Below are 27,929 nucleotides of genomic sequence, written 5' to 3' on the forward strand. Positions count from 1 at the left end.
ATAGCAACTACCAGCAGTACACGTGAACATTTAAAAAACCTGTGATAACTTCCCTCCTCACAGGCTAAGAGCTTGACAGGAACACTACACATGTATTTTCATGCATGAAACTATTTATCCAGCAAACATGTTATTTGTTGAAATTAGGTTAAAGGGCTGGATATCGCCTTCACTTAGAATTCAGCATGTCAGTACCCTGCCTAGGCAGAGATCTCTGTGTTTGACTGTTTCAGCCACACGGAGTTAACTGATGATTTACACCATACTTCAGTAGCTTCATTGTGAATCCCTTCCAGATACGGCTTCCACTAGGACTGAAAAGTGGCATAGGCCCATGTGGGAAAACTGATGGTGCTTTGCTCCTGAGACCTTTGAGCAGGGAGCAGAAAGTCTCCCCAGTGGAGCTTTAGACAGCAAAGTAAGCTATAGATTTCAGTCTTCTTAACAGTACCATCACTGAAAAAATCCTAGCCTACATTTTAGACATTTCGGAAGGAGGTAGAAAATGCTCAGAGACATTTTTGAAAACCAGAGGAAATAAATGGAAATCTAACATTACATTGACAAGTATGAGACATATCATACATTGAAGCCAGTGCTTTAGAATGGCCCTCTTTGGAATGACAAAAGGACAGCTCTGAAACACTTCCAGGAAATACCTATCATTAAAATACCATAATAAAGAATTCTTTCAGATTTCTGTAAAACCAACGGAGAAATACCCATCATTTTTATCTAACCAAATGTAATTAGTTTGGTTATATTTCTATTACAACATCATAGATTTTAATTCTATTCATATTCTTCACACAGGCTATACAGCTCAAAGTTCTGTGTGCATCCAAAGGCTATTAATATTCTTCAATGTATTCATGAAGGGTATTTCAGGCCAAAAAAATACTCCGCTTTGCTCTGCTACAGCATTGACTACATTCAAGGAAGTTTATACTGAACTACTGCTTACCTTTAGGACAAATGTCAGTGCAGGGCTTGCACATCTTAATACCATTTTCTTCAACCTCCATCTTGGAGCTTGGACACGCACGGACACAAGAGCTAGAATCTACCACAAAGTTGTCTGAAGAGAAAAGAAGGTATTGTCAGAAAGTGAACCACTGGGCTAAATAATACTGGGACACATGGTTTTGGACTCTGTCAATACATACTATTAATCACCTCAGCACTTCCACACTGACATTAATGTTTCACGTTCCGTGTTTTCAGAAGTGTATTACTATTTGTAGCAAAGGAAGCTACAGTAATTAGAGAGAAATAAACAAGATGCTCTGCCCTGTCTCTTTCATAAACACACACAAACATATACATTTGGGATAAAATACTGCTCAAAATGACAAGTATTTCAATTTTGCCTTGTAAAAAAACTGCCAAAGGGGATATAGACTGATCTTACCTAACTGTCAGCTTAATACTGTCAAGAAAGGAAAAATAAAGGGAAAATTTTCAACTAAGTATTTGGACAAAGACTCGTAGCCCTTAAGTAGTGCATAGTAAAAACACCAACAAAAAAAATCTTGCTTCAAAACCCCACCATTCTATTATAGACAGAACTAAGCTTTGACAGTGACAGCTTCAGCCCACTGTCAATCTGAACTTCTCCACAGAGATTCAAAATCTGGATTTTGCTTTCAGTTCAATTATGGTTCCATTTATTATAGATTACTCATCCTTCTTATATGTAATTTATGGATAAAATAATTAATGCACAGCACAACTGTAAACCTTGGTGGGAATGCAAGAGAGGCCAAGAACACTGTCTCCCTTATTTTCCTTACTAAAACAGCACTATCCAACTGCATAAGTGATGACCCTCTATGCTTTTCTGTTACTTGTCATCATCTGTCTGGTATCTCAGAAGCATGTGGCTTCTAGATATACGGGATTATTCTTTTTAACTCCCACTTCCTTTCTAATTTTACTCTGGGGCTTTAAGATTGTACAGTCAGTACTACATGGGTTTTCCTCACTGGGACAGCACTGCTCAGAAAATATTTATGGTAACTTTCTGTCACAGAATCACAGAATGGTTTGGGTTGGAAGGGACTTTAAGATCACCCAGTTCCAACCCCCTGCATATGGGTAGGGATGCCTCCCGCTAGAGCATATCACTCAAGGCTCTGTCCATCCTGGCCTTGAACACTGCCAGGGATGGAGCCTTTACCACTTCTTTGGGTACCCTGTTCCAGCACCTCATCACCCTCACAGTAAAGAACTTCTTCCTTAGATCTAACTTGAACTTCCCCTGTTTTATTTTAAACCCATTACTCCTTGTCAAACCATCACTGTTCCAAGTTAAGAAAAGGGCCTCACTCTCATGAAAGCATTTGGTACTGGCTAGTACAGGTGGTAGTGCATTGTTACTTTTCTGAAGCAGAAATTTATAGCCTTTTATAATCCCAGTAACTATTTTAACAGTTCATTTAGATCGTGCTGATCTAGAGCATAAATGCTGGTCTAATGGTGGTCAGGAAAACAAGAAACCTAGTGTATTCCCTTTTTGTTTTTTTAAGAAAATCACTATAGGGTAAGTGGGAATTGTCACCAACCCAGAATGTCACTGCCTTTAGTTAACACATGACTTATTACAGGCTGCAAGCACATGTGGATTTGAGATACTGCACTGTGCACTTAGCTCTCATTGTCTCACTGTTTTGTTCAGCTCCTGAAATGTAACTCACACTCCCCATCCCTGCAGGAAAAAGCAGGTAACGCAGCACTTACGTGGGCACTTTTTGACACAAAAAGCCCCATAGGTGTACTTGGCATTGTGATTGTGCTCCAGCTGGAAGGTGGTAGGATTGTATACAAAAGTCTGGGGGCACTGTGTGACACATGCACCACTGTCATTGAAATTCATACAGGCCTGCAAAACAAGGGAGAAGAAACCAGTAAAGTCAATCATATAGCTGCCTTTGTTTGGGTTTTGTTGTTTTGGTTGGTTGGTTGGTCTTTTTTAGTTTAAACCACAGTCTTGATGGTTCAGACTTGCTGCAACAGTGAGGAGTGCGACATATAGTTTTCTGGCCTTCATTTTGGCTGCTTAGATTTCTTGCTAGGATCTTGGCTAATCCAAGACTTACAAAAGGGGACTCACTAAGCCCCTTTCGTTTGAAATACAGTTGACTGTTACAGCACTTCCCACAAAAACATAACAACACTGTAATTTGTTTCATAACTGTTGTTACTACCAGCAATTAACTAATTCACAACTTGATAGGACATTCTAAAACTGCCAAGAGTGAACTACTATTTATCATAGTCAGTCTAAACAAATGCTAATGACTTTTCAGAGGTCCAATCTTTAGATTTCTTACAGCATGAGTCCATCGCCAGCTGAAAACTGAAATTCCCAATTAGAAAGCAAGAGGGATAAAAACTTCTTTTGAGCTAGCACAGGAGGGAGTCATTTCCCTAAGTGGCAAGTTTAACAAGGTCAGTTGCTTCACACACTGAGAAAAGAAAATAGGACTCTGTATCACTTAGCATTCAAGCTCAGCCACCCACAGCTGACAGAGGACAGGGCCCTGACAAATGAAGAGGCAAGTGTGTGGATAAAGAAAGTAACGGTATGCAGGGAAAATAATTGACCATGCAAGACTGATAATTACTAATAGAAAACCCCCACTGATTTTGACACTCCTTATCACCACATATTGTGTCTATGGCTTTAACCACAGCTTATATAAAACTGTTGGAGTAATATTCACAAAGCATACCATAAATGAACAAGTTCAGATGAATATGAAAGCTGTAGCCAGGCTTGGATCCCTCTAGCAGTTTAAGCAACCGCTGCTACTGGATACCGCTTCCCCACTAACCCGTCTTCCAGAAGCCAGGGTGCTTTATAAGTTTAATTAAGGGATGAAGCCTTTTGGTATGTTTCCAGGTTGTAAAACATACAAATGGTTTTGACACTTTAGAGTCAGCAATATAGCAACATGTGTCTCCTCCCCTCCAGGGCTGGGATTGCGAGAGAAAAAGTGGAAAAGATTTCTCTGTTCTGCTGCTTTTATCTACATTCAGATCAGGACCAGCAGGACTGAAGGAAGTTACTTGTCATGTTAAAAGATTTCAGAAGGGAGAAACTAATAATGTAACCAAGGGAGAAGGACAAAATCTGCTGCTGAAAGGGACAAACAGGGAGTTCCATGATGAACGCACTGTCCTATTTGGAGCATGAGCTAAGCCAAACTGCTGATCCTGTCTTTTCTGGTTCTTTACAACGCGTATTATAAAACCAGTCAGTTTCTCACTGAACCAGTTTTCCTTTCTTTCTTACAAAGACAAATACAGTCAGTTATGTTTTTACTAAGAACTGGATGGGAAATCCTCCCTAGAAATAGGGTTGTGTCACTTTCCTGGTACGATTAGGCACTCACAGACCCTCCTATACGTTTCACGTTTTAGATCCAGTTTGGGTTTGAATGCAGCAAAAGAGCATCTCTAAAACTTTGGTTTAGCATGTTTGCTTGCAGGATGTCAGATGATTATTATTGTCTTGCTCTTAGAACTGAATATGTAAATGATTGTATGGCAGCATATGGAGGAGGATGGATGAATTTTATCTAGAAATATTAAAACCATATTTACAACAGGACGTTATTGCAAGCTGCTGTAATACGCTAAAGGATTTGCAATGCTTCATAAACTGAGCTTCTGCTTATTAATAACTACCGATTTAGTTTATTTCCTCAACACATTTTTTACATCCACTGTTGACTTAAAAGGTACTTCATCACACATATGACAATCCTTTAATAATGGTTTAGCAATTTCATAAAGTAAAGCACACCAATACTCTTTGGAGAGATGGCATTTCTCAGGAAAAGCTCACCTAGAAGATTTGGGAACTTGTAATTTGTGACTAGAATACTTTGTATACATTTGTATATGCAAACTTCTAGCATTTGGTGCTTAACGCTGCTGATTAGTGAATGAAAGCACAGGAAAATACACAAGGCAAAACTAAAGTTCTGTACCTCAGCTGACAGCTAAGCACAGTTGTCTACAGCCTAAAGGGTTACACTTTTCTCCCAGTGTGTACTAGGCAAGTAATGATTAGTCCTGAAAACTGCCAGACCCCTGCTGAATTTCTTTTACATTGCTCTTGGGCCAGGAGTGAATGAGAATAAAGCTCTGGGTGCTTCTCTGCTGGATCAGAACAAACACACCAGTTGATTTTTTAGCATATGTATTTCTATAACTGCCACAATTGAGAAAGTCTAACTCATTTTCTTTCAGGCTGCAGTACTACAGAACTTATGCTGTGAATAACTTGTCCTTGACCTTTGAAAACAGACTCATATCAACACGTAAGATTTGAGGATGCTCCTCAACAGACATATGGGAACAGTAACTGCATTCTTCCTCTTTCCTTTACCTATTTAGATTGTACATGACTTGGGAAAGAATGTTATTTCCCCATCTCTCTAGTCCAAATACAACACAGTAGTTCCAGTGAGTGCTGGATCAGGTGTACCACATGTATGGAATATCTACTTGTGCAAACCACAGCCACAAAGATCAGCTTTAGTAAAACCTTAGCAGTTAAATCAAGCCATCACTCCACTTCAGCAGCAGCAAAAGAACAGCATTTAAAATGTGGTTTTGAAGCACAATACCTACTGCTATCAAATGATACCTGAACAGCGAGCAAGTTTCAGGTCCAAGCAGGGGAAAATTAATTTTGGCCCATTCATTATGATATGCTTGTTTACACTATCAACACATCTGCAATTTGCCCTAAGATCCCTCCTCCCAATCCTTGTAAAAGGAGCCTACTCAATTTCACAGATACTTGTCTGTTCAGTCAGTTGGGTACCTCTGAAAATCCACCTCTCTAGTTCTAGGCTTCTTCAGGCCTAGGTGTGCTTCGCTGAAAACATTAGCAAAACTTGCCTTTGCGTGATGAGCTGCACATTTTTTGAGATCAGTGTTGGATCTGAAGCTGCCTTACGCTACTCCAGATAACTGACTACATGGAAGACAAATTTGTCTAAAGGCCTCTATGTTCAGACTATTTTTTTTAGGAAAAAGTTAGCCTCTTCCTCTTTTCATCTAAAGCACATGTAGTAGCACACATTTGAGGTAGAGTTTTTTTGAAACCTATTTCCTTCCATCTCCACTAAGAAGCATGCCAGTAAAAGAAAGCTGTATTTAAATCAAGCCTGGCAGTAGCAGGAAATACCTTCCACAGAGAAGCTAAATTGTATTCTTGACTTTCAAATAAAAAAGCACACAGAGCAGCAATAAAAGCCGTGCTCAAATGTAATGATAAATACTTCTAAAAATTCCCTATAAAAGTTAGAAAAAGCAAAAGATAAAAATCACAGAGATTAGCATATTAATGGTTCCCAATCTGTATTTACAGATCTTATAAATCTGTTAATGGGTAATATTAAGTAGATAATGTGATGTTAATATAATGTGAGAATATTAAATGCTAAAATTGGCAGTCTGAATCTGGGAGTGTGCATGCAATACATTAAAAGGGACAAAACTGTAAATTTAATGGATTAAAGCATTAAGGATTTGCAGTGTGACTGCCAGGAAGAAGAAAAATGAGAACTCTCACACATACAAAGCAATCAGTGTCTTTAGGTCCAGAACAGCCTCCAGCGCACTCCCGGTGGCAGCAGTCGCTGACATAGGGCCCGTAGCACCGTCCATCACATTGCTCTGCACACACTGTCTTCGTTACTAGGAGGAGGCAGGGAAAATAATCATGTCAGAATCAGAGCTAAGAAGAGAGCTCTTCAACTGCACATTGAGAAAGAGAACAAACCAAACAGCATACGGAATAAAAGCTCAAGTTTTAAGGGAGTTGCTTCAATGGCACTGGCCACTCATATCCACCTCCACTCTTTAGGAACATACACTTTGCTCAAGGACTGAGGAGGACGAATTTTAAAGTGTTTGCTCTCACCCTTGGAAATTCATGTGGAATATTATTTTCACATTAATAGTTTCTGTAAATGGGACATGAAAAAAAAAAGGCCCACAAAACAGAATAAACTTCCACCAGTTCCATGTGAGTTTTCCCCCATGAAGAACAGCAACATTGAGTACATGAGTGAAATTCAGAGGGAGGCCAGAAATCCCAGAGTCAAATACTGCTCGTGATGGCAACCAATCCGACAAGCAGTCAATGAGGTAACAGAACAGAAAACAACCTGCAGATTGGAACACATTTGGAAACACCACCTACCTTTTTGAAGTAACACAGTCCTGCCTTCATTCATCGAGGGCAACAACTACATTCTACCAACTGGAAAGCACAGCGATTGAACTGGTACCACACTACAGTACTTGAGGGCTTAGTCTTGTGCAAAGGATGGTGAACAGGTGGAGAATCTCCCTCCCTTCACTCACTTATAGCCTCTATCTTTATTTTACAGAAAAAGCAATTATTATCCACAGGACTACACCAGCCACCACTTGCAGAATGCCAGGAAGCTGTGCTGTTGGCTGCCTTTTGATAAAAGCAGGGACATTCCACTTCTGCAATTAACCTTTAACATATATTTTGTTAATTACTCCTCTACAGAAAACACTTTTCAAGAAGCCAGAGAACACAGAATTCCGTCCAACTTTCTGCTCTACTATTCTACTATTTCATGTATCAGTAACTCCTTTATAAGTACTTTCCAATCCAAATTCCCTCCACTATTTGCCAGAAATATTTGAGTAATGCCAAAGCTTCTTGATATACACAATATTTATTTAGGACATAAAAATGAAATAACTGAAGAGGGAAGTCATCATTTATAATCTATGGAATAAAGCAATGTACTTTTAGAATAATTCCATCTTGCTGGTACCAGAGGCAACCCCCCAGACAGAAAACACTTCTGTGCCTTATGCAATCTAATTGAAGAAGTACTGGAAATGTCTGTAAATGCACTTGCTGTCAGCACTGCTAGAGAAACAGATTAAAAGGATTTGTTTATTTGCGTAACACTGTTGATAAACGTTAGGACAGAAAGATGAAACAGTGGCATATGTTAAGCAAAACACACATCGCAGTGTGGTGTTAAGCAAAACACCACACCACTAGCTGATAGGCACAGAGTCTCATCTCATGAAAACAAAGACCTCGTTTATTCAGTGAGTGCATGTTGTTTTCTGCCAGTTGAGAAACTGGCCCCTAGCACCTGGATGTGCCCTGGACTAGGCACTAAATGCTTCCTATCTAACTAACTGCTAACTAACTGCAAAGGGAGGCAAGGCACAGATTTATCCTGACATCTGACTATTTGCCAGTCTCCCCCTCTGCCAGCAGCGAAGAGGCACAGAAGCAGAGGACATTCATTTCATTTTCCCCCACAACCCAAATCAAATAGAAACAGGGGAGACTGAGATGAGCTCTTAGGCAGAAGCTCTTCCCTGTGAGGGTGCTGAGGCGCTGGCACAGGGTGCCCAGAGAAGCTGTGGCTGCCCCATCCCTGGCAGTGTTGAAGGCCAGGTTGGACACAGGGGCTTGGAGCAACCTGCTCTAGTGGAAGGTGTCCCTGCCCGTGGCAGGGGTTGGAACCAGATAAGCTTTAAGGTCCCTTCCAACCCACTCTGTGATTCTATGAAATCCTCTGGGCTTACCTGTGTCACTCCTCAGTCACGGAGCTGTCCCCTGAGCCAAGAGGACAGAATCCAAACACTGCCTCCCTTTTGCACAGCAACTGTTCGTGGCCTCATTTGTTAAAATGCCTCCTCCTCTGTCACCTCCTCTTTCTGCCCCTCAGGCTGGTGCTACCGCAGCCATGCACTGGAACGCTCCTGACGGCAGCCCCTCCCTCATGGCACGCTCAGGGCACCCCTCTGTGGCACACAGGCTCAGTGCCCCCTTACAGAAGGTTCCGCAGGCAGAGGGTGCAGTGCTCGGGTTCCCCTCACCAGCACACACACCCCTCCATCACACCCTACAAAACTACTGTGCACCAGCAGCATATTTCTGTCTTTATTTCTTTTTGGGTCCTTTTTGAGCCTAAGGAGCTAAATTTCGCGTGGACGCAATCAATGTTGTTACAACAGGAAAAGAGGACAAGACACACCACCACGGGCGCTCACTGGTGGGATGCTGTTAAAAAGCATTCCTCACCATAGCTCCACAGCAACTTCACACTCTATTTAAAGCTGGTGTAAAGCAACTCTGTGCAGTCAATGAGTACAAGCCACCTCATTAACTCAATTATAATTTCTTTACCTCAGTGCCAGCTGCTGTTGGGAGTTGGTCAAAGTGTCCACCATCACCATATAATCATTGCTTCCCTGCGGAGGAGCTTTCCTGGCAGGCTTTTAGAAGGGCAAAGGGGCTGAGGCCTAGCAGCATGTCCTGTACCATCGGCTGCCAGAGGCACTGGGAATCATCCACTGCTGCTTCCCAAAAAACCAGCCCTGAGGGGGATGAATCCCTGCCTCTCCCATGCTTGGTGTCCATGCTCGCAAACCATACTGACCAGCCCTGGGCATATCCAGCAAAGGCACCCTCTTCTCATCAGCCCACAAGCTATTACTTCCAGTTGCCAAGACCTGTATTTGCAGGATAACACACTCCTTTCAAGCTGAGCTGCAGATAATGACACTTCCCAAGGCTGAGCAGTTTAAACAGTGGTGGGGAACAAGCTCCAACAACAGCAATGGATTTAAGCAATTTACTGATATCTTTTCAGCAGTTTTCACACTATTAGGCTAGGACAAAGCCTTCGCCATTATTCACCTTCCTCTAGAGCCCCACAGGAAGCCTTGTGCAATGGATAAGGTTACAGATATTGTAATTTCTATTCTTAAAATTCCCTAAGAGACTACACCAATGTATTCCAGAGTAAAGCAAGAGAACCCCCTGCACCAAGGCTGACTGGAGGGATATGGCTCCCTTTTCAACACAGCATACTCTGCTTATGATTAGATGCCAGCTGAATGAGGGCCTCTATCACTGTTCAGGATAGGGACCATTTGGGGTTTTTCTCAAGACTAGAAATAATAAATAGTTTTGCAGAATTTACAATTACAGCAATGGTTTGTCACTGTTCTTCCCTAAGTGTTCATCTTGCTTGTAACGCAAACAATGCCAACAGAAATGCCAACATTTCACACTAGGAAAAGGCCACAACATACTGTATTTCTCTTCTGGTTCAGGGCATGCTGAATTTGCATCATAAGTGCGATTGAGGATGAGGTTCTGGAAGGGCCTATCAGATACTTAAGTGATAACACGCACCAAGACAGAGAAGAGCTTAGAGGGCTCTGAACGTTTTTAAGGGCTCATATTCAAGACAGTTTGCAGTGAAGGGTTTTCCCCAAAGCAAATCAAATCAAAGTCAATAGTGGGTATTTTCTGAAGACCCAAACCAATCTGATTGTTCAGATTCCAATGAACCTAACTCACAGTTCAGGCTCCTGCAGTCATTATCATGGGGTGACCCTATAGCAAATGTACATAGCCACACTGGTTTCAAGAGATAGAAAGCTTTTTCACAACAAACTTTCCTCCAAATGAATCAACTGATTTTATAGCTGTGACTCAATATATGAAAGAGTGAAACGCATAGGTAAGTATTACCCAAAATATATCAAGCTACATGCTCAGACTGATGAATGTTGGTGAGTGGCTCCTAGAGGGGCCACATGGCTTGAGAGTGCCAGATACTTGTTTCTTCACCCAACATAACTGCTGGGTGACAGCCAAGTCAAATCAGACTTGAGGCTCAGCACGACTACCCGCCCTGACACGCACTGACCCTCTGTGGGATCCCAAGATACCTGACACAGAACTGTCACAGCTGGAACCAGGACAGCAAAGGGCAAACACCAAGGTCTTGAAAAAGCGTGCCATGTGTTGGGATGGGTTTCAGTGATGAAGTAATAAGCTGTGTTGGGGACAGGGTGGAATGAGCACTTCTTATATGTGTGCAGTTAATCAGTCTCCTTAATTAAAGATTAAGGGAAACAATAATGTCAGGGCACTATAAATCTATGACGAAAAAACGGGAAGTAACTGAAATCAATGAAAAAGTCTTCTGAACATGCACAGTTATTAGAGAAATACAAGGATTTTAATTAAAGATGTTGGCTCCAAGCAAAAATGCTGGGTTACCCTGACTGATCTAAGCTGCTGGTTCAGCTCTTTCGCTCTCCCCCCACCAGGCTCCCGCTTGCTTTTTGCTGCTCTAATTGGGTACTTACTGCATCGGCACCTTCTTTTCTCAGCAACATCAGCTGCACAAAGACTGTATAAACACAATTATGCTCAGGCCAAACTCCTGTACACATACACAGTCACAGAGGGTTTTACATTTGATAAATATTTATGTCTCAAGTTTGATTTAAAGGCTCTTTGCCTGTTTTGCATTCCCTATTTTAATTTGCATTTCTCTCTTTGGTTTCAGTTATGTTTCTCTAGGACAAAGTACATAATCTGTCCTTTTAATAAAATAATGTATTCCATTTGTAAAAGTTCCTACTTCTTTTCACAGAAAAAGTTAAAAAAAACCCCAAACAACAAAATCTTAACAGACATCAACAGCAAAAATAGTAACAATGTAACTACAGATTTTCAAATTTGATTAGTAACTTCCCAAAGCATTTGTTCTTGTGAGGTTATTTATGTTCTACTTCGTGGGTGCCCAAGACTCTTCCAAAAATAGATTCTTTTTAAAGTACTTTTACATTAGCCTTTCCTGACACTGAAACAAAGAACACCACCTGCCTTTTAGATGTTCAATATGAATATTTACTAATATTTTAATCATAAAAGATGACTGAATTGTTAAGTGCAGAGAACAGTGTGCTGAAATTACATCTTCTCTGCCTCCTGACAGAACAGCTTACTTTACATTTCCTATTAATTGTCTTCTTAAATGGATAAATTCTCTTGTCACATCAAGTGATACATTAGGACCGAGTCAGATGCAGGTGGTGTTTCAGACTGAGTCGGAAGTACAGAGAGACATTGCTGGAAGGCAACATAAGAAGAAGGTAGGTAAATGATATTCATGCAAAAAAACAAAAAGATTTGGATTCTTTTCCCCCATGCAATTTGAAATGAAAGATACGGATTAAGATCTTTCATTTTTCATCCTTTCCCAGGAAAATAATTTAAATCTTATCTTGGGAGGGGGGCTCATTAGAATATTTTGCTTCAGTGATTTGATAAAAAAAATTACAATATTAAAATGCAGATGTACCTCTGAGTTGTTTCTAAGAACAAAATAGTTTGACACTGGGATGTAGTACTGCTGAAGTGTTTTCCTACATGCTTGCAAGTCCTGCATCCCCATGGTGACTAGGTTAAGGTACACACTATGTTTGTGATACCATTCATCCTACCTAAGAACAGCGTTTGTAAGCTTGAAAGACAGGGATGTTTTTTAAAGTCAGAAATGAAGGCAGCAAAAACCTTCATATCACCACTTGCATTTTTATGTTGAGTCCCTACTCTGCTTCAGTCTGCAGAAAGTGCAATGAAGAAATGCCCACTGCCAGCCTAATACTCAGGTTTTTTCCTTCAATCCTGCTGTTAACCCAAGGTGCAGCAATGTCAGGGAAGCAAAGAGGAAGTAGATGATATAAAATTAACTCCTGCCCCTGACAATCAGAGGCTGCAGAGTCTGCTTGAAGGTAAAAGGCTGTAGAGTAGCTACTTCAATCAGAAATGTGTGATCTGTGTACCTCCCTGGAACTTAGATGCCATATGTCTTTCCAGAGTTTATTATTTTAAATCCACAGTTGTGCCTTAGCCTGTCCCCACTATTTGGAATTGAGAGGGCAGTCACTGTAAAGAGAGAGAGATAGCTGTCACTGCTGGAGCAAACCTACCATGCAGCCCTGCTAAGCTTCTGACTTCACAACACTACAGATAAAGTTTCTCTCTCTGGTATTACTACATTAATCCACAAAATCAATTCAGTCATCTGAAAGGAGTGCTTTGTAGAGGTTGAGACCATGGGAGCTGATCCTGCCACGTGGACTCCTGCAGCCACATCGAGTCCAGCTGGACTTCCCAACTTTACACAAGGATGGAGTCTCGGTTTGCTGGAGCCAAAGCCTGAGCCAGGATCATATCATCCTTGTATAACTGCCAAGGTTTTACAGTACTCTTGGATAAGCTAGCCACATAAGGCTTGAATAAGTGTGCTCAAGTCTGGATGCATTACCCAGGTTCTAACAGTTACTCCCTTTAACAGACAAACTGGCCTCTCATTAGGACAGAGAAAGAACCAGCATTAAATAATTCTAACCATCGTATAAAATAATTTGGTCAGCTAAGGTTTAAGTTCCTTTCCATTACTTACTTTAGCACCTAACCTTGACGTAAGGAGGCTTTCTGAGCACTGACTTCTTTGGGGCTTTCATAAAGATTGCCAGCAATGGAAGGAGACATAATAGCTTGATTCAGATAAAGAAGATTCTGCTTAGCACTTCTGTACTTAGTTCGCTATACAGTTATTCCTACAGCCTGTCCTAAAGCACTTTTAATCACACCTGCAGATAAAGCGCAATATGAAACAGTAATATAAGAGCATGTTAACTTTAGCAGAGCTGCAGCTGTCATCAGTTTTGCCAGCAATGCCAGCAGATGCTCCCGAATAAAAGTAGTGCTCAGGAGGGTGGCAGAGCCTCTGCAAGCATCCAGCTCTGTCACCTCTGCCCCTTGCTATGCCACAGAAAGGAGGTCTGTCTGGATTTCCTGCTTGTACTCGCTCATACAATGCTCATGCCAAGCTCTCTGCCATTTCTAATTGCCTCTTATCTCCTGCTCCATGCAGTCAAAAAGAAAAAAAGAAAGAAATAAAAGGCACAGTTGTACTGTTCCTAATATTTCCAACAGAAAAGGCAGATGACATTGGGCTATCATCACTTGAGAGAGTTACCTGGTATGCTCGCTTCATAGTGGTTAATTTGCCACAGTCACTTCCTCCTATCTACAACTCAGCCAAGGAAAAAAGTGCAAGCTGCAGCAGTGCTTTCTAGGGGAGATATCAGCAACAATTTCATTTTGTAGGAAGAGTGACTCCAGTAAACTCAACCAATTTCCACCCTAGGAAATATCAAAGAAAGGAAATGTAATGGATAGCTCCACTCCTGCAAGGATGGCGGGCAAGGAAAGACTTGTGGGAAAAGACAGCTCTCTGTTGTTCTTCTCTTTTATATTTGCTAATATTGTGACTGCACTTCCAGCTCTTCCATGCCTATCTGAAGGAGCTGAAAGCATGCAAAACAGAAACTCTCTCAGTACAGTTACCTTTGATTCATTTTAATGCTCTCTAAATTCAAGAGGACAGACAGATGTTGTGGACTACCCTTCACTTACTCCTTCCTTGACAAAAAAAATCCTATTATTCTCTTTTTCAGTACAACTCAATATATTCTTAAATTGTTATAAAGAGAACAATTCTGCAAGATGAGTAATATTTCCAGGCTCCCACTGAAATTAACAGAGTATTTTGGCATTAGGAACTTTGCAGTGTCAGGATGTCATTAAAGATCTCCAAACCCGCCTTGTAGTGTTTTTGATGCCTGAAGTATTCATTCCAGCGCATTCCAAAAGAGCCATCAATATTCTCAGGAGCCATGCTCCATGTTACCACCAAGAAGCGAAAAGCAAATTCAGCTTAGCTTCAGCATTTTAAGACAGCACAAAGGAAGAAAGAAAACCAAATTCACAGGGGTGGAAATAAAGCACATCGTGTTGGTAACAACATATGGAAAAGTGTGTCCCATACCAAACCCAGAATTTAGAGTGTCCTTTCACAATTACAAAAAGCCCCACAGGATCCCTGGTACAGTCCTCTGTTTCTCAGTCTTGCATACTTACAGGTCTGGCAGTGATTCTCTGTGGGTCCCCAGCATCGGCCTGTGCAGGACTTGTGGCATCGACCACCTGCAGGACAGACAGAAAATGAGACAGATTAGAAATGTGCCTTCCTTTCATTTCTTCAACATCCAGCAACTGCTGAAGAGGAGGGTCCATCTGGTCTTTGGAGTGGTTTTATGCTCTATCAAGGTTGAAACAGTGCCTGTAAAAAAAGCCCATATAAATAGCTAGAATTGGTGTCATATATGTATGAAAGAGGGTACGTTTAGATTATATATCAGGCAGAAGCTCTCATCTGTGAGGGTGTTGAGGCTCTGGCACAGCGTGCCCAGAGAAGCTGTGGCTGCCCCATCTCTTGCACCCTGCTCTAGTGGAAGGTGTCCCTACCCGTGGAAGGGGTTGGGACTGGATGAGCTTTAAGGTCCTTTCCAACTCAAACCAGTCTGTGATCCTGTGAAATACAACCTATCAAAGCGCTTTATACCCCAAATACCTCTCTGCTATGTATAACGACTGGGACATTTTAAGCAAAAAACAGATGAACAAGTCAGGAGGACTGAGAAACAATTTCATCACCCAGGGCTATTACTATTGCTTTCTATGTCCCATATAAGACCCAGTCATTCTTCCACAGAAGAGACATCAGTGCTAGAGAGGATGTCTGTCTGTCTGTCTATCTCATGCGAAGTTTCATCTGAGCAATGGGGTGATATATTTAATGCCCTAAAAGCTTTTCATATCCAGCATCACAATAAAGGTAATGTGCCCTGTGCAACCACTTAATCTCAGCAACACCTAAGGTCACAGGACCTCTCCTTTTCTGGCTGCTGGTTCTTTAGGTGCCTGGGCTTGTGCTTCTGAAGGAGCCTCATGTTCCTTCAGAAATTAAAGGTGATGCTCTACAATGTCATTTCACATACTGACAGGCTTAGTCCCTTGGGAAAGGTATTGTAGGTGCTTCCATTGTAAAATACAGACAGCGGAGGAAGAATTAGCAATAGCAACTTTTATAAACCACCTAGTAATTAGTGACTAAAACTTCAGCTGGACTGAAGAAAGAGTTGAGTTCACATCTTCTGTTTCATGATTAAATGCTGACCACTGTGCATGGAAATGTAAAACCAGTAGAATGAGCGGCACATTCTCCTGTGGCAGCATCTTACACTGTTTGAGAAAACATTTGGACAGGGAAGACTTCCCATGAAGTCCTGACTGTGAGTGAATGGAGACCTCATTCTGCAGCTCTCACCCAGACATAGCCAGAGCTCAGTCACACTCCTGCTTATAGTGATCCGCCCTCCTTAGTGCCAGGTGCTCCTGGAGCATACAGGAAGAGCCTGCCTTGCTGCACCCTGAGCCCCAACTTCTAAAACCCAGGGGAGGAGTGCCTGAGGCATAGGCAGCCAAGCCTTTTATACCCAGCCACACCTGAAGGGATGAAGTTGAGAAGCCCAGCATAAGCCTTGTTGAAGACAATGTTATGTGATAAGGAACACAGTCCTTATCACTGTTCTTTGTAACCACAGGAACCTAACTTCATCTTTGATTAAACTTTTATTCATCACTGAATGCTGCTGAGATTCCATTAAGCAAGTTTCCCATTTGAACCTGTTCCAGCAGCTTACCTTTCAATCCTGTATTAACAGCAGCTGTTGTTAACACTGCTCCATTACACTAAATCAAATACTTCCCACACGCCCTGATGGGAGATAGCACTGGAAAGTGCAAAATGTCTCCTGGTGAAGGTTGGATCACCCCAAAAGGAACCACTGCTCCTCTGCTAGCAGTGTGTTTATAGCTGTGAGATGTTCCACAGCTGAGCAAACCCACTGTAATAGTCTTTCTGTCACAACTTTTCAAAGCCAGCATTCTTCCCTCAGCACTTGTGGTGCTACTGATGATGTTGTATGGTAATTACCACACTGTATGCCAACTACCTTGTTAAAACTACCAGCTCCTCGCTGCATTCGTGTTCATTTAAAGCAATTATACTCGGGAAGCGTGGTTGCTGACATCACCAGCACATAATTTGCTGTCACATTCTGCCATCTGTTTGTTTAGATCACAAATGTACTATAACTACATAATGCAAACTCATTCTGGCTGACAGCGAGGGGACTCCATCTGGCATGAATAATGCAACTTTAATCAGTAATAACGATTATTATGATTATTAAGAGACTACTGGAACCTGCACAAAAAGCAAATACATCCATATTGATTTAGAAGAATGAAAGTTTAAAGAGAAGGTGAGGTAAACAGCAAATTAAAGAAAGGATTTTAACAGAGGAGGCTTGATAAGATACAGTTTGTTTGTTGATTTTGGTGCTCACTCAACTGAACAAAAATGATCCCTAGGAAGTGGGTTTTATAAACTGGCTACCCTGACCAACAGAAGTGGGAAGGAGAAAGATATGGCCCTGGATGCATGTTCAGATAATCTTTCCACCACTTGCTTTGCTTGGTCCTCACCTGAGCTGGAGCATCCCTGCTGGGGGTAGATTGGGAAGAACTGCAACCCATGGACAACAAAGCCTCCTCTTTCAAGACTCTATTGTATGCCAAATCCTTCTTTGTCAGTCAAATCTCATGCCCATCTCACTTAAGGGGTCTGGAGTTTAGGGAGAAAGCCTGAAGTCTGGCAGCTAGATGCAGTATGAAGCACTGCACACATCACTTGCAATCACATATTCCTAAGGAAGAATAAGGCAGCAGTTTGGCTGCTTCTTCCTCTTTCTGTCCCTGGATTCTATCCCCTTCCAAAACATACTGTATGCACTGGGCTATCCACTGCAGTGGATATCCATATGCAGTGAGGTAACACAGAAGACACTTCAAGCATCCCTCCAAGTGATCTCTAACCAAAGAACCCACACACGCTTCTACAGAAGCCACACTTAAAATACAAATCTTCATATTTGCAACTCCCAGGTGCTGATCCTCCGCATGCAGTCAAAAATGTATCCAACCACCTTGATTCCTCCTGGAAACAACAGAGATCCAGCATCTTCAAAAACCATTTTACAAGTTGGATTTTCACTTGCCTGCCTGCTTCCTGGTACATGACTTTGTTTGGCAGGGTCAGAAGATCATTTGCATTTAAACAGAGATATTTAACAGTAAGGCAAGAAAAGGCTGCCAGTTCCCTTTTTTCTCACTGGGAACTCCAAGGGTGTTTTTCATTGGTTTCACTTTTCTCAGCCGCAGAGAAACAACAAGGTGCAGAGCCTGTAGGCAGCACACCTCCGAACTGCATTGCTACATGTCCTTTGGAAGGTCAAATATACTGAGAATTCAAACCAAGCCACAAACTCCCTGCATACAGTGTGTCTGCATTGGTTTGTTTGTTTAAAGAGAAAAATAACTTTCTTTGCCCTCAGGATAAACTGGTCCAGGTTCTGCCCTCACGTAACTCAGTATTTCACCTTGTTTCCCCACCGTAACAAGGACTGATTGCTACACATCAAAGATCAGCTCCGTAAGTCTAACACAAAACCAGTCCCATGGAAGTCAACAGAAGCAGTCAGAAGCATTCATGCGAGGAGCAGGTCTCACTATTAGATTTGCATGTCAGGCTTAAATGATAATAAATCTATTGGCCCTAAGACTGACAAGTAATTCTATTCTCACAGAGTTCTCTATGCATTTGAGTCTTCTCACTTTCACCCTCCTGATTCTCTCCCCCATCCCACTGGGGGGCAGCGAAAGGCTGTGTGGGGCTGAGCTGCTGGCTGGAGTTAAACTATGACATCTCTGAGCCAGGGAAAGTCACCAGCAGAAAACATTTGCTCTCTAGCTTGGGAAAGACCAAGGTTACTTCCTCCTTGTGCTTTCCTAAGAATTCAAAAGGGCTTTCCTTCAGTTCCAGACTGACTTTATTATTTCAGGAACAGTCAAACCACAAAGGATTAAGTTACTGACAAGACAAGAAAAATGAAGTCCTCGTCTTAGCTCTCAGCTCAGTATAGTACAGAAAAGAAACACTGCTTCTTCCCCAGCAGCTATGCCAGCTGCCTCAAGCAGACCTCCCTTGATAGGAGAAGGAAAGCAGAAATAAGAAAAGAAATGGTCTCATTTTGCACAAAGACTGCATTTACAGATGGTTTCTATCGGGTTAATAAATCATTAATAGATGTTAGCATACCTGCAACACACTGATGCTGAAGTGCGAGGAAACACAGACAAAATAAAGGAGCTCTAAGGAGCTCTGATGGTTACAAGCCACGGTTATAAGCCACCTCTTTACTTACCTAACAGTCTAAACTTACTGATTAACTATCAAAAGACCTATGTATCATTTATTAGCTTCTGTAAGATACTCCTAAACTCATGCTTCACCTAAATAATCTACTCCTGCAAGAATGCTAGAGATGTCATCTAGCTGTTTCTAGACATAATGAGCCCTAAGGACCAAGAAGTTCCAGCTATACTGTGCAGTAAGAGTCCCAGTCTCTTCTTTCCATTGTTCAGATGGGACAGAAGGTTTAAATACACTTGTGTGTTATTTTTCTAGGCAGCTAAAACTCCTTAGTTTTATGCATGAAGAGATAACAAAATCAAAATGTAATTCAAACATGGCAGCACACCATTAACAAGAATTAAAGATACTATTGTTGTGATGGATTGTTCTGCCTGTATCAGGCTGTAATGCTTTCCTTGTCTGACTATTCCTATTGTCACACATTCATTCATTCATACTTCTTTGTTAAGCAAAAATAATTGAATCTTCTACCAGCCCTGTGCTAGCCTTCAGATCTCTGTTAGTGATTTGAAACGTAATTACCTAACAGAAACTCATACTTTTCAGGATTCCCCTTTCTTTACGGCAGGAGAGACGTATGTCATACGAGAAAGTAAAACTTCCTGTAGTAGAAGAAAGCATCTTATAGAGAAACCTAGTGCCCATTTTATCTTCCTCTCTGTAGAAGTGTTATGGGATACAGAAAGCTAAGGGTCAATTCCTCTACTGCTCTCCAACTATGTTGCTTTCACTGCTGTCAGATGAGTTCACCTTGGGATGTATCACCAAATAGTTTTCCAACATGGAATTAGTCCCATAAAATTCAGGTTTTTCTTTAACAAGCTGTAACTGCACTGATATTGCCACTTTTATTGTGGTAAATGGCAGCACTTCAGCTGACCTTTCTGTCTCATATCTGTATTGCTGCTCTACTCTGCAAGTCTCCATGCCCAATAGAAGTACCCTGCACAAATATTAACAGGATCCCTTTACATTAAAAACTCGCATTGTGTTCTTCAGTGATGAATGCTTACTCTATGGAAAAGCACAGCACGTTTTGTGCATGCCAGCACCATCCATAAGTTCATGTTTTCTAGCACCCACCCTCACCGGGTGTGTGCATCTGGGGTATGGGGACCACTGGGGCTCAGGGACAGTGAAAGCAAACTCCCCCTAACAACTGTGTCAATAGCGACTTCCAACTCTGCACTTCAACGCCTCGATCTTCCCCTGATCTTCCTCAGCAGATAAGAAGAGACACACACACAACTGGAGAGGGACTCAGACACAGGCAGCTGAAAAGAAGCTGGCATGGGAAATAGGTCTGAGAAATGAAAACGATCCAAGAGATATGCCCTGAAAGACAGGCGTGGAAAGAGATACCGGTGCAGTGTGAGGGAGAGGGAACAGAGATAAAACTGAACCAGCACCGCAGAAAACAAAAACTGAATACCAAAGGGAGAGGCATTTTCTTGAGTAATGTGGGATGGAGACAACACCCATACGTGCGCAGGGACCAGAGATCTGTTAAAAACTGTGAAATTACAGCGTATCACCAGCTATACTGGTGGCAGACAGTTCTGATTTGAAGAGAGATTGGCCACCAGGGGTAAAGGAATAAATGGGAAGTCAAGAAGAGTGTGTCAGCAGCACCGAATGAGCTCAGGCCGCTGGATTCATATCTACTGCTGACAGCTCTGAGCCGATAGGAAGCAAACTGTAACGTTACTTCAGCTGCTACAGAAAAATGTCTTCAGGCCACAGTAATGACTACAGAAAGGGACCTGAGGGGGCTAATGGTTATTTTTCTCTGCCTGGAACAGACAGCACTGGTAAGGCTCTATGACTCGATGCATTAATTGGGGGTTTAGTCATCCACACAATATAAAAACCTTCACGTGTGACATAGTCTAAAACTTTACACTGATTAAACAATTAAGAGCTATTAATTATCACTGCTTATAGCTGTTAGCACAGAGCAATGTAAGTGAATTCCCCCCACTGTGATGGTGAATTAGTTCCAATCAGCATCAAATGCCTTGCTGAACATACACACAGGGGTCCTGAGCAAATGGGGGGATACAGCTAAAGGGATAGGTCAAGTCATACCTGCTGCTAGGCAGGCTCACTGAAACAAGAAGCCCTCAGGAATCTTTCTTGTAATCATTACTGTTAAAAGAAATACATTCCCCTCCAGTAAGCCATACATAACTGCCCATCCTCACCCACCTCTGATCCTGAACAGCAGAGCTGCTCAGACCCTGTCTAACAGGGCTCCAAGGGGAACACCCTGCCCCTCGCTCTGCCTGGGTGGCTCTTGGGCGAGAAGCTAGATGACTCCTAGTGTCACATGCAATCCACAAGTTTCAGGCAGTCCTGCGGAATAGGGAGCTGGACCCAATGATCCTTATGGGTCCCTTCCAACTTGAGATATTCTATGATTCTGCAGGGACCATCCTCAAAGCACACAGATCACAACCCCAGATCTCTTCAAAATACAGGGGTAGCTCTTATTTTCCCTTTCCTCTGGCAGAAGGAGAGGGAGATGCTAACATTCAACTAGAATGCAAGGTTATGCATGCTGCTTTCTCCTTCGCTTACTACGATGGAGACTCTTGCCTCCCATGATAGCAACCCAAGAAATGGTCTACAGGCTGTTTTCTGGAAGGGAGCTCACAGGCCCTGAAGGAAGAAAGCTGGATACAGAATGCATCCATTCTTAGTTACTTGCCTCACAGCTCAGTGCTTCTAAATCACTGCAGAAGGAGTACATCTAAGTATCAGTCTGGGCACCTAAGACTATTTCTCTGTCATACCCAATGATTGCTTAATGCTCAGAATTTCAACATGAGTAGAAAGGACCGCAGCTCAGACTAACCTGGGGCAGTTACCCCTGGGATGTGGGAGACTCAAGGGACAGATCTGAATGCCTTCAGCAGGCAAGGTGGGAAGCTGAACCCTGCTCCCTCACATCCTGGGCAACTCCTAAGCTGCTAACGTATTTCATAAAAGGGGAAAAAAGCCCTTTTTATTTAGGAAATTTGAGTGTGAGCAAAAGACACATCTGTGAGTGGAAGGCAGCAGGCAAGTAGGCACTGCAGATTCCCAGCAGAGACCATAAAAAGTCAACATCTTCTTTGCCTTTATGTTCACTAGAGCATTCTCCCCTGGTTTGCTTCTGGCAGGTATTATTTAATGGGCTCCCTCCTCTGCATCGGGGTCTCCAGAAGTGCATGAATTTCACATCTAAGCAGCAGGCACTGTGACACGTAACACTGGAACACCCCTCCTTGCCCTACGACCCGTCAGCTCTTTTTATTCTGGCTCATGGCAGTATGTGCTTCTGTTTGTGCTGTGACAACACATGAAGTTAAAAGCCACCAACGAGCTGAGCAGCAGCGACTCCTACCAAACACAGCAATCAGATGTGCACCCACATCAGTGCCTGTAAGAAATCTTAAGCCAGGTAACAAGGATAGTTACAAGGTGCAGCAGCACACTTACCCTGGGATGTGTAACCCTGGCTGAGAACCAAAGGATGCAGATATAAGGTTTCTTTTTTGGATACAGTGTGTAACACTGGGTCAGAAATCTCTGCACTGTTCAGTTGAAGAAACTCAATGACACGCTGAAAAGTAAGGGCCAAAGCTAAGGGTATTCTTGTGCTTGTTTAATACCAGCTCCTCCACCCCTCAAACAGATCAAGTCAGTCAATACCACGGAAGTCAAAATAATGTCCTGTAGTAACTGAAAGAGAATTTTACTTTTGCTTGATATCATGTACTATTCCTAGAGTCTGCCTGGGTGCTGCTAGGTGTGCTCATGTTTTAACCAACTTTTGACTCAATTAAATGGAAATGCTAGAAAGGAACTCCCCATCTCTATGAGATCTGGAGTTCAGTTTTAGACAAACTCTAGATAAGCATCATAATATGCTTATTCAAATGCAATTGCTTATTCAAAATGTATCTCATAGCTGTTTGAAACAAAACTGATTATTACAGAACAATACTTGGATGACAGAAGCCCTTTCTCTGTTGGAAAACAATGCTTGGGCATATACTCTGATATTTAGTTTCAGCGATTGCTACACACAAAGATTCAATGAAAATGATCATACAAACAAATTTCAGGCTGCAATTTCCTGGCTAATCTTCAGCTATCAGGGATCTGCACAGAGGTGATGCTGTGGACATCATGCAGGCTTAATATGATGAGTTTGGTATGAAGTTTTCCTTTTTCATATCTGGCAATTTGTATAAAACCACTTGAAAAGCTTGCATTAAGTATCTTGCTCTGTAAAGATTTCCAACATTTCCCCTGTGTCAGAACACTTCACTGATGATGGCTTTTATGAGTTTTCAAAAGTAAATTACAAGCTCCTACAAGAGGTCCCGAAAGAAGGCTTTGAGATGTGAAAGCTCCTTTGAATACCAGCCTGAGGAGATCCTACACACAGGGACAGAAAGTGTGAGCGACTGCAGGAGCATAAAATACATTCTTTTTTTTGTGTTGCTACTTCCTTGTCCGTTGCTTAGGAGACAGAAATTTCCCTTCTAGTCACTCAGCTTCATTTGACACCACAGCGCTGTCCTCTCCCCTGCAGGAGGTGTGAAGGGATCAGAGAGAAGGCCCTGAAACAGTCCTGGGTTTAGCAGAGCAGTGGCAAGAGCCCTTTAGCCAGACTGTCCACAAAAGCAGGACAGGAACTTTAGTGACAGTTCTGAGAATGTCTGCCAAAAGAGGCACGTGTAATAAAATCCTGACATGAATGCAGGTGTGACAGCAATAAAGCTAAAAGGGGAGGGCTTACATTTTACAAGCAGCAGAACAGTCTGTTGGGAGAAGCCCATCACAGTGCTGGCTGCTGAGTCCCAACACTGCACCCACCCACTGTGCTGGCTGCTGAGTCCCAACACTGCACCCACCCACTGTCACCACCCCTCGTGCTCTGCACAGCAGCACCAACCAAGCTCACTCTGAGCTGGTGGCTGGGCTGTGCATCATCGCAGATCTAACAATATATAACTTAAAAAAGGGTGGGTGGGAGGCCCACAGCAGCTTCAAGCACCAGTAGATGCAATTAAGTGGATGGTTTGATAGTCTTTCTTTTCCTCCTCTTTCCCTAAGCAGCTCTTCAAAGGCAGGTAGCTGGAGCTTGCTGTGAAAGACCAGTTCCACCCAGCCACTCAGTACAGATCTGCCAGCTACCATTCAGTGAGATTATTTTAAATATTTGGAGTATTTGGGGTTTATTTCCCACTTCGAAGAAACACTGGTGCCTGTTAACAAAGCAAGCTGCTTGTAATGGACAGGGATTCGATCACTTCAACTGTGATTGCACAAGTCTCTCCCTTGTGCAATATCCTGCTTAAATGCCACCCTTCTTGTAAATAGGTGGTATACTGTAATGCTTTATACACACACAGGTTGCCATTAAGAGATAAGCATTTACTAACAGTTACCACACATGTGGAGCACTGTAATTCTGCAGCCACAGAACAAGCACCACTGTGGTATCATACAGCAGCACAGTGACCTGTGCCACTTGGTGGGTGACTTTGACCCTGGAATTGCTTTAGGGAGGAAGGAAGCTCCTCAGTAAAACAGGTCAGCACTTTGGCAGGGAGCTTATCTTTTGAAATCTGTATTTTCCACTGCAAAGAGATGCCCATGTCAAAGGTTCTTCAGAAGCTGCTAATGCTGCCTTTTGCAGTGCCCTGTTTTCTGTGTCTATGACTCCTTAAGATCCCTGGCTTTGTAGCAGTTACCTTGCTCGATCCCTGGATCTGGCAGCCCAAGGACTTCTGTTCCTCACGGCATTCTTCATTTATATTAGCTAGGTACACCTGTGTTTGTTACTTACTTTTTATTCAGTGAACTCAACTGTTAGGGGCTTTGTATTTCCATTAAATGCCACGTCTGCCTGCCTTTCAGATCTGTTCCAAGGGCGTTCAACAATTGACAAATCCCTTCTGAAAACACTGGCTGAAGGTATTTATTAGGAAGCTAAACTGATTCCCTTTATTTAAAATACACTGTTCTGGGGTGAGGAAAAACATTACAGGCAACTTCAAGCACTTCAGCTTGAATTACTAATGCAAAACAAGTTCATTATGTCACTGGATATCCTGTATTCCTCCATCTTCAGTTACATATGCTTGGCAAAACTACTCTTTAAAATCAATTTCTTCTGTTATTATATTTGTCTTTTCATTCCAGGTAAATAAATAGATTCTCTTCTGACTAGAGATTCCTTAACGGCAGAAAAAGCAACCTCCACATACGCTGAAGGTGGCTGTGGGACTTTCTGGCTGTCTGTATTATGCTCTGATATAACTTATCTTTCCAACTGAGATACCCACGAAACTGTAACTGCTGCTAAGACGAATGCTGCAAACCCTTGAAGTGTGTCCCACATGGAAGCAGCTTTCACAAAGCCGGTTAGCTATTTGTGGCTTTTTATCAGCTTCTCATCCTAGCTTTGCCGTGGTGAAACTGGTGGCAGGGAACGCATTCTGTACTGAGACCACCTGCCTGTAGAGGTCCCGCTCACCAGTCTCCAAACATACATTTAAAACGTTAATTGAACTTTAAGTAATATCCTCAATGACAGGTTATAATTTAACAAACTCCGCAATAACAAATGTCTTCAGGGTACACTTTCTGGAATGCCATTTTCTCCGTAGGTAGTTTCCAATTGAGATGTACACCTGCAATGACACACTAGCTATTCTGAAAGTTGGCTTTAAGCGTGAATTAATCACTGCCCTCTTTTCTTTTCACCAGCATACACAAATACACTGCTGTTACTCTGGACTTCTGTTGAGCTAAATCCTGGTGCTCTGAAAAAGCACAAGGTACCTTGCAGGAGTAAGCAGACAAAATGTGGTTGTCTCACCTGTGTCTTGGTATGAGGGCTGGGGGTTGATTTGCACATATTCACTGTTTACATGGAATTGTCTCCCATAACAGGAGCATCGACTCATCCAAAGGAAAGCTTTCCTTGTACTTGTATTTCCCCTGTGTCCAGCTCTCCTGAATCTTTACTATCTGATGGCATGTTTCCACTGAAGGGAAAGGACTCCATCCTCCCTCCACTCTGACCTAGGGCTCCCCACTGCTTCAGTGTGTCTTTCCAATGGTAGCAGGACTGTTTTGGACGAGCCAGCTGGAAACACTGATGTACACATGGGCAGCATTTTATACAATTTAGCCACAGCACAACTGAAAACTGGTGGAAGGCTGAGACTTTTGGGAGAGACTGCAAGGATCTGAGGAACCCCTATTCTTCAGAACTGTCACATAATCACTTCAGAATTAAATACCCACTGGTTTGACCCAAGCATAAATTTCAGATAAGTCACTATGTGTAAAAATGATCCTTTTCTAATACTGTGACTCCTGGCCCAAAAAACGAGTTCCTGTGCTCTGTGAAGAATTACAAGGTCACCACTGAACATTAAATTAACAGGCTGGCTACCGTCAGACTCCATTCTGTAGCTGCAACAAATGGCCCTGCAAATTCACCTACAGCAGCTTCAAACACAGCCTGTTAACACCCAGTGGAGAACAAAGCTTATCATTTACACAAAACTCCATGCAAATATCAACTTATGCTTCACACTACAAGAATAGACTCAGAGAATCATGGAATAGTCAGGGTTACAAAGGACCTCAAGATCTCCCTTCCATGAGCAGGGACGTCTCACCCCAGACCATGTCGAATATACTCTGTAAACTGAAAGGGAGGTACGTGTATCCACGTAGTGTATTTTGTCCTATACCAATTTATACCATGTAAGGAACTTTTGTCCTTAAACCTGTCTGACTGTCATGGTTTAAACCCTAGCCAGACAGCTTGTTCACTCACTCCCAGTGAGTGGTGCTGGGCTGAGAGCAATCAAGCCCCACCCCCCCCAGGCTCTCCCCTTCCCTGCTCCCGAAGGGATGGGGAGGAGGATCGAAAGAGTGCAACTCCTACGGGTTGAGACAAGAACAGTCCAGCAACCAATGTACAACACAAATCACCACCGCTACCACCAACGACAGCAATGATAAGAGAAAATAACAAGGGAAGAGAATATGATACCACTGGCCGAGAAACGAGTCCCACTCGGAAGCCTGTGTCCTTCCAGGTAACTCCCAGTTACATCCTGGGCATGACGTGCTGTGGTATGGAATACCTCTTCGGTTAGCCTGGGTCAGGCATCCTGTTTCTGCTTCCTCCCGGCTTCCCCTCCTCCCTGGCAGAGCATGAGCCTCACAAAGTCCTTGGTCAGGGTAAACATCACTTAGCAACAACCGAAAACATCGGTATCACCAGCACTGTTCCCAGGATGGAAGTCAAAACACAGCACTGCACCAGCTACCAAGAAGGAGAAAAAATGACTGCTACTGCTGAACCCAGGACACTGACATAAAGAAGCATTGCTACTGAACTAAGTTTCTACCAAATTGCTCCCATTTCTGTAACATTTTAAAGAAGTACCTTGCTAGAAACTGTATTATTCCTTTTGCCAGTGTGTGGAAAACTTGTGGTAGAACAGCCCAGCAAGCTCTCAGCTATGTGAGTTGATGGAGTAGCAGGTTAACCTAAATAAAGCAACTCTCAAAGATGGTGTAAACGAGAACACGAAGGGAAAAAACTGATTCACATCAACCAAATACATACTATACACAGATAAGCATGTCAAACTGAGCTAGAGTGCTTCCAAATACACCTGCACCCAGGTAAGGTCAATCAGAGCCTGGACTGTCTGCACCAGGAGAACCCAGAGCTGACATCCTAAGCAACTGTGTGGCCAGCTCGTCCATGTTTGTTCTTTAAATTACAAAGCAAGGAGCAGCCTACATGGTAAA

The 27,929-nt window shown here is 42.5% G+C and overlaps 1 protein-coding gene across 7 annotated transcripts in view; it reads right to left on the reverse strand.

Annotated features, from left to right (window-relative positions):
- Window positions 1–27,929, reverse strand: part of ERBB4 (erb-b2 receptor tyrosine kinase 4) — a 605,788-nt gene that overhangs the window by 167,980 nt on the left and 409,879 nt on the right. For all 7 annotated transcript variants that reach the window (XM_061459573.1, XM_061459561.1, XM_061459538.1 and 4 more), the window contains exons 5-8: window positions 14,828–14,893; window positions 6,599–6,717; window positions 2,740–2,881; window positions 965–1,078 (exon numbers count right to left, since the gene is read on the reverse strand). In XM_061459573.1, coding sequence (XP_061315557.1) covers window positions 965–1,078; window positions 2,740–2,881; window positions 6,599–6,717; window positions 14,828–14,893 — 441 coding nt within the window. The remainder of the gene's footprint in view (window positions 1–964; window positions 1,079–2,739; window positions 2,882–6,598; window positions 6,718–14,827; window positions 14,894–27,929) is intronic.

This window comes from Pezoporus flaviventris, unplaced genomic scaffold (genome assembly GCF_033815535.1).
Source record: "Pezoporus flaviventris isolate CSIRO_AGI_PZ_B2104156 unplaced genomic scaffold, CSIRO_AGI_Pfla_v1 ptg000001l, whole genome shotgun sequence".
Taxonomy (NCBI): Eukaryota; Metazoa; Chordata; class Aves; order Psittaciformes; family Psittacidae; genus Pezoporus; species Pezoporus flaviventris.